We start from the raw sequence: 8,007 nt of genomic DNA, 5'->3' as shown, positions 1-8,007 counted from the left end.
TTTTAAGTTTTTTTTTATTAGTTTTTTAAGTTTCTTTTTTCATACTTGATATAATCTGGTGTAGATTTTTTTTTTTTTTTTTTCAAACTTAAGTTTGGTAAGATTGGCTTAGGTGTCACTTTCTAATTGGTGACACAAAACCAACCCTTTATGCCACGTATACACAAAAGATGCTCTCTTTCCATATTCAGCACTTTTAATCTTCGTGACGCACAATTTTCTCTTCCATAAAGTTTATTATGCATTGATTTTTTTCCTTCTTTTTTTTTTTTTTTAACAAAGAAAGTAGTAACTCATCGTAGACTAACATCTCTCTTTGATTTATTTATATTCGAACTAGCTAAAAGCATTTATAATGGGCTCTTTACATAAAATTTTTCTATAAAAACTTTACAAAACTTTGTTTTTTTTCTTTTTTGAAACAAATACATTCCAATTTCATTGATAATAATCACGAGCATAAAACTCTTACATCGCAGGAGCACAAAGCCCTGAAAATGCAAATTATAGCCAAAGCTATAAGGATACAATATCACCTAAAACTTTCGCTAACCTATGATTAGTTTTAAGTTGAAATAACAGATCTGCATAAGACAGACGCAATCTAATGCATAGGTAACGCAAATTCCTCATCGACCTAAAAGCCAGGATGAAGTTCACGTCCACAACTCGAAGGTTTGGACTAAAATTCACATCCACGACCTAAAAGATCTGGACCAAAGTTCAGTTCACATCCAAGCAGGCAGATCGAGTGGCCAAACCTTAATACAAAACAGAAGCAAGAAAACCTAAATAAAACGTGGGCGAACCAAAGAGGTAGGGCCTTATTACAAGCAAATAACAGGAATGAAATGCATACAGGGATAAAACATGAACAAAGACAATACGAGGAAAATAAAACAAACGGGAACAAGCACACGCAGCGTGGATGCTAATTGTGCACTCACCGAAAACCAACACTGAAAGGGAACGATGGAAGCTCGACGCGGTGGGGACACGGAAAAAGCCCAAAACAGTGGACGGGGGGTGGCGAAACCGATCGCCAGCTAGCCGGAAAACCATCGCAGCAGGGGATGTTGAAGCTCATTGCTGGAGGGGCACGAGGAAAGACCCAGCATCGGACGGTGGGTGGTAGAGTGGGCGGAGGAGATCGGCGGCGAACACAAAACAATACTGGGGGGAGTTTGAAAGAAACCCTCAAAATCAGCACCCACACCGAGTGGCACACAAGCAAGGCTACAAGAACATCACACCAAAAACGCAGCAAAGAAACAAAAAGGAAAGGAGCAGAAAACAACCAGAGAGCCCCGCTAAGGACAAAAGCGGAACAAAGAGGAAGGGGATGCAGAAAAAGGGTAGGGAGGTGGCAACCTGGGCCAGGGACATCAAGTAAACTACTGGCACCCAGTGTAAGGGTAGGCGAGGGGGAGAAGGGAGGCAGCAAACGGCCATCCCTCCTCCCCTCACCATGGGGGAGGGGGCTTACTTGAGGCTGCGGCACTAGAGAGAAAGTGAGAAAACCCTAGAGAGAAATTAAAACCTAGAAATTTAAATTTAACAAAACTACTAAAAAGACTTATTTAACAAACTCCTTGCATTACTTTAAATTTAATTCATCTCAATTCACTCCCTCCAATTCAAGAGCCAACAAGTAAAAGTTATATAATTTTCTATTCTTATTTTTTACTCTCCTCTCTCCTATTGATTTAAAATTAATAAAAAATAGTAGAACAAAGCATGCAATCTGGTGGACAGAAAACCGGCCAACAAGCTACAAAAGTCTGGAAGGCGCCGCCAATGGGTATGCTGAAATGCAATTGGGATGCTGCAATCGACTCAGGTGGGAGGAGGATGGGCGTGGGTATTTGTTGTGCAATTATCCACCTGAATTAATAGACGAAAAATTGTACGTTTTAATCGCACGTGCACAATATGAAAATGATAGTATATAAAGCAAACACGAGATCATTCCCCCGAGGATTGCTGTAATTATGCTTAAAATTAATTCTCTAAGTTAATTTACTGAATGAAACGAAATAAAAGATTTAATTGAAGTAAAAAGAATGAAAAGGTAATAAAAGATGGAATAGAAATAATAAGAATAAAATGGTAGGGTTTTGATATCCACCGCGAACCATACTCGAATAAGATAAACAATATGCCAATGTTCTAACTATATCAAGATTCCCTGTTTTTATTATTTATTCTTTTCCTCTTCTTTTATTTCCCCACACTCTCCCTCTTTTCTTTGCACGACCAGCTCCTTCTAGAGGAAAGAAGAAAAAAAAAGGAGAAGAGAAGCAGCAGAAGAAGAAGAAGAAGAAGAAGAAGAAGAAGAAAAAGAAAAGGAGAAGAGAAGAAGAAAAAAAAAAAAAAAGGAGAAGAGAAGAAGAAGAGAAGATAAGAAGATTTTTTGGGTTTTTGAAGATTTTTTGGGTTTGACGTTTGAGTTTTTGATTTTTCAGGTTGATTTTTTGATTTGGGTTTTTGATTTTTTGAAGATTTTTTAGGTTTGGGTTTTTGAAAATGGAAGAAAAGAAGAGAGAGACAGTGAGAAAATGGAGAAAAGAAGAGAGAGAGAGAGAGAGAGAATGGCGTACGTGCTAGAGAAACGAAATCGGAGAAAAAAATTTAAATTTTTTTTAATAATTTTTAAACTTTAGTAACGTTTCGAAATTGGCATGTTAACAATTTTCTAACGTGTCATAACGCTTGACACGTCAGAAAATTTCTGACGTGCCATTTTCTGACTCATCAAAAATTGTTGACGTGTCAGAAAATGCCGTAAAAAAAAAACTCTTGGCACGTCAGAAAATTTTTTGACGTGTTAAAACGACGATAATTGTCCTTTTTACTTAGTTTTCTTGAACTTCTATCATTTTTGCAATTACTCTAGGTGATCCTAATGATTTTGCATACAAATCTAGAAGCTATAACTTTGTAATAAATAATTATAGTGGACGACTTCTTTTAAGTGGACCGTACTCTTTATGAAAGAGTGCCATCTTTTTAAATGTTATCACCACAAAACTTATTCCATAATGGATGTAAAATCAAAGTGTACATGGGATAAGATCCATTTAATCGTGGATATTAGTTGTGACCCCTTCTTGAATATCATTATTATCATGACAGAAAATCAGGCAATTAGATAATAAAAAGTTGGAAATGAGATAAAAAGACGCCAATTGACGAGGCGTGTTACGCGCGCGCACTTAACTATTAATTATAAAATAATGCTCATAATTATGACTGAAAGTGTTATTTTTTTATTTATTTTTAAAAAAATCAATAATAATTTACCATAAATCTAATAATAATTTAAAAGTCATATAAATTTTGGAGCACAAGAAAAACATACACCAAAAAAAAAAAAAAAAGGTTTTAGGAATATTACTCAAGCTAGCGCAAGACTGATCCTATTCAGCTTAATTTGGAGTACCAGTTCTAGGCCCTTCTAATTTTTATTTATTCATTTGATGACCAAAAGACTCAATTATAGATGCCCGTACATACCATCTGGCCGACACATCATTTCTTTGCACAGTTCTGGACATACTCGCAAAAGCTTTCAACGCCAAGCGAAATCGAAATCCAGCCTATAAATTAAAGCTCTCTCCTTATTATGAGCTTCATTACCATTTACCAAGCATATCCAACAGTGATATAACACAATGGGTTTCTCGCTTTCTCTCTTCATTTTCATGGCCTTGCTTTTCTTACTTTCACGGTTACATCTTATAGTTGGTCAATCTTCTCCTTTTATGCAACCCCTGTGCCATCATGATGAGAGCTCTGCCTTGTTGAAATTCAAGCAAAGCTTTATCATCAATGAATCTGCATCTTATGATCCTTTTGGTCATAGTAGAATGATATATCAGTCTGCTTCTTGTCAAAAGGTTGCGTCGTGGACAGTAGAAGGAGACAAAAGTGATTGCTGCTCATGGGATGGGGTGGAGTGCGATGAAGCCACAGGTCATGTAATTGGGCTGGACCTCAGTAGTAGCTGTCTATATGGTTCTATTAACTCCACTAGTAGCCTTTTTCGTCTTGTTCATCTCCAAAGGCTTAACCTTGCCTTCAATGACTTTAACTACTCTCATATCCCACACCAGGTACGTGATCTTTCAAGACTAACACATCTCAATCTCTCTTGGTCTAACTTTTCTGGTCAAATTCCGTTAGAAATTTCACAATTGTCGCACTTGTCATCCCTCGATTTATCTCAAGACTATGATATCCCCCTTCTTGGATATCCCCATTTGGAACTCAAAAAGCCCAGCCTAAGAAGCCTAGTTGGAAATTTGACCCGCCTACAAAAGCTTGATTTGAGTGGGGTGGACATTAGCTCTACGGTACCTAATATTTTGGCAAACTTGTCTTTGTTAACATTCCTCTCTCTTGGTGGATGTGGTTTGCACGGGGAATTTCCAATCGGCATCTTTAAGCTATCAAATTTGCGAGTTCTTTCTGTAATTGGCAATGAAGGCCTCATCGGTTATTTGCCTGACTTTACATGGAGTGGTCCGCTTGAAGCATTGAATCTGGCAGGCACAAGTTTCACTGGTGAGCTACCCGCTTCCATGGGAAACCTTGGCTCACTCACAGAGTTGCTATTGTTTGACAACAATTTTTCGGGGTCCATTCCATCTTCACTAGGTAACCTTACTAAACTCGTTGAACTTAGCCTTTCAAGAAACTCTTTCGTGGGTAACCTCCCGTCTTCATTTGGCAACCTCTCTAAACTCAATCATCTTGAGCTTTCAAATAACGCTTTCGTGGGTAACATCCCGCCTTCACTTGAAAACCTTGTTCAACTCAATTTCTTAGACATTTCCGGCAATAAATTGACAGGTCCAATTCCTACTAAGCTTGTAAACTTGCCACAATTGATTGACATTTATCTAGACGAGAACCTTTTGAGTGGTGAATTGCATTTTGGGCTTATGAATGAAACACAATTGGAAGCCATTAATTTGAGCAACAATCAGTTAACTGGCCCAGTTACTTTTGGGCCTATGAACCTCACACAATTACTTTTCTTGGACCTTTCCACCAACAAACTTCATGGTCAAATTTCAAACTCAGTCTTCAACTTCAAGAATCTTCAAGTTCTTTATCTTTCTGAAAACTACCTTAACGGCATTGTGGAGTTTGCCGAGTTTGTTAAGCTCAAACATTTAATTGCATTGGATATTTCTGGTAATCAATTATCTTTACTTACTAAAGAAACCAGTGCCAATGCAACTCTTCAAAAGTTTCAAGTTTTAGGATTTTCTTCGTGCAACTTGAGCAAATTTCCAAATTTTCTTAGAGACCAAGATGAATTGGTGTTTTTAAACCTCTCCAACAACAAGATTCATGGCCAAGTCCCAGAATGGATGTGGAACAAAAGCACCGCGAGTCTACAAGTTCTTGATCTTGAGTCAAACTCGCTCCAAGGATCACTTCCTATTCCACCAGTCGCCACTTTGCATTTCGATATTTCAAATAATTCATTGACTGGAAATGTTCCGAAATTGTTTTGCACTTTGATTTTTCTTCAAGTCCTTGATTTGGCAAATAACAACTTAAGTGGTTCACTTCCGCACTGCTTAGACAACTTTGGTGCTTCACTATCAGTACTTGATTTGCGAAGAAACAAATTTCAAGGAAGCATTCCAGAGACTTGGTTAGGAGGAGGCCAATTGAGGATAATAAATTTCAGTCAAAACAAATTCCAAGGGCATTTACCGAGATTGCTGGCCAAGTGTACATGGCTCAGGGTCCTTGATCTTAATGATAACCAATTCATTGGTAGATTTCCATTTTGGTTGGGACATCTTCCAAATTTAGAGGTCCTTATTTTACGGTCAAACAAATTCAATGGTTCAATGGGGACACCTCAAACCTATTTTAAGTTTCCCAACTTGCGAATCCTTGACATCTCCCACAATGATTTTATGGGAAAGCTACCATTGAGACTTCTTGAAAATTGGAAGGCCAAAAGTTTTGAGAATGTGCATCTGTCAACATATATTCAAGAATACTCAAACTTTCAAAAGCAAAAAGGTTTTGGGTATTCCTATTGGCTCCAGGCTTATAGTTACTCTATGATGATGACAAACAAAGGCAATAATTTGTTCTACGAGAAGGTCCAAGAATTGCTCATAGCCATTGATTTCTCAAGCAATAAATTTGTTGGAGAGATACCTGAATCTATTGGAAATTTAAAGGGAGCTCAATTGCTCAATCTTTCTAATAATGCTCTTATTGGTCACATCCCATCCTCTTTAGGAAATCTTACAGAGTTGGAAGCATTGGATCTTTCTCATAATAAATTATCAGGGGAGATTCCACAACAATTAACACAACTTACTTTCTTAGGATTCCTCAATGTTTCCCGTAACAATCTCATGGGACCTATACCACAAGGGAGGCAATTCGATACATTTGAAAACAAATCATTTCAGGGGAATCCAGGATTGTGTGGAAGACCATTGACAAGGAAATGTGGGAATTCTAATGAGCCACCTTCTCACCCTTCAATCTTTCAAGAAAGTCAAGACATTGGATCACCATTTGAATTTGGTTGGAAAATAGTTGTGATTGGATATGTATTTGGATTTGTTGTTGGAGTAATAATTGGGCCAATAGTGATCGCAAGGAAACATGATTGGTTAATGAAGACCCTACGAATAAGGCCAGTGAGTTGGAGGAGACGCAGAAATTAAATAAAATAGTTTGTGCAAGATACCTTTCCAAATCAATTTATGTATTATTAGACCGGTGTTTTCTACTTTTAATCTTATTTCTCTGTGTGTAATGTGTTTCTTTCCTTTTTCATTATTGTTTTGGTGTAGTACTTTGGATTAGTGTGGCATTAAGATGTTCGTATGTAAAATGCTTTGGTGGGATCTTTTATATATAGATTGCATTACTTATCCAAAGGTTTCCACCCTCTTGCATTTGATATAGAAATTCTAATGGCATCTCAAATTACAGGTTCTGAATACATTATTTGTTGTTTCTTTACATTCTTTAGATGGTTTCTTGTTTCAATGCTTTATCTTTTAGTTCATGAGCAAAATTTTACACATCCATCGTGCTATTTACCTTGCATTTGAAATCCTGGGAAAAAAAAATTGTACTGGGTAAAAAGGTGCCCATGTCAGAAGTAATCCCTAGAATATTTGGTTTATTTGCGTTTACAATCACTTGGTATATCCAATCAGGAACCTTCCTTCCAAAAGAAATACAGAAAACAAGAAATGCCCACCAAAACCATCCCAATCCAAGAACAACAAAACCATACAGAAAAAAAATACAACCATTTCTACCCACATGCATGGCTTGTTTGTTTTGTTCAGGTCTTCCTAATTTGTATCACTCTATGTTCAAGCAAACACATTTTCGATGTGTCTTCAGACTTTGTTCAAACAAAAGTTCATTCTATTTCAGCTTTGACTATCCCCCAAAAAAATAAAACATGGGGGAAAAAGAAGGACTAAATTGTGTTAAATTTGATTGATGCTAGCTGCAAAAGGAATATAGCTAACCATTTTTTATATGAAGAAAAAAATTATGTGTTTCTTTTGACATTGGATAAGAATTACCACTTGGACGTACGCACGTTGATCCTAATTTTCAATATAGTTTTATATTCAGGTACCACCTCAAACGAACTCTGCATTGCCATTGATGTTCAGTCATTCTAATTAATAGATTCAATTAAAAGAAGTGGAAGCAGGGAAAAAAAAATGCTTTGATACTACAACTTCTTAAAAACCCAGGTGACACGACAGTTCACAAAAATCTCACGCGGCGCAACATGGGTGAACAAATGTTAAACAACAAGAGTTTTGTTAGTAATATTTTTTAATTTGTTGAGAAAAGAAACCAGAGCTGTAATTTCAAACATTCCTGTTTTTTCAAATTATGAGTGACTTGTTTGTGTGATGTATTTTTGTATTGTGTAATTTAATTCCTAAACAACCTGTACTCTGTTTTCGCTCATCAGTTTATTCT

General features: G+C 36.7%; 1 protein-coding gene across 1 annotated transcript; it reads left to right on the top strand.

Moving 5' to 3' along the window:
* Positions 1–3,674: 3,674 nt before the first annotated feature.
* Positions 3,675–6,713, top strand: LOC132180654 (receptor-like protein 33). The gene is made up of 2 exons (XM_059593551.1): positions 3,675–5,999; positions 6,078–6,713. The coding sequence occupies exons 1-2, from the start codon at positions 3,675–3,677 to the stop codon at positions 6,711–6,713; spliced, it is 2,961 nt and encodes a 986-aa protein (XP_059449534.1).
* The last annotated feature ends 1,294 nt before the right edge of the window (positions 6,714–8,007 follow it).

This window comes from Corylus avellana, chromosome ca5 (genome assembly GCF_901000735.1).
Source record: "Corylus avellana chromosome ca5, CavTom2PMs-1.0".
Lineage (NCBI taxonomy): Eukaryota > Viridiplantae > Streptophyta > Magnoliopsida > Fagales > Betulaceae > Corylus > Corylus avellana.
This window is presented reverse-complemented; position numbering and strand designations above follow the sequence as displayed.

Bases quoted from the DNA above. Each gene is read 5' to 3' on its own strand.
- LOC132180654 (XM_059593551.1), top strand. From the start codon at position 3,675: ATGGGTTTCTCGCTTTCTCTCTTCATTTTCATGGCCTTGCTTTTCTTA. The intron at 6,000-6,077 runs GTGCATCTGTCA...TATTGGCTCCAG, and splicing joins AGGCCAAAAGTTTTGAGAAT to GCTTATAGTTACTCTATGAT.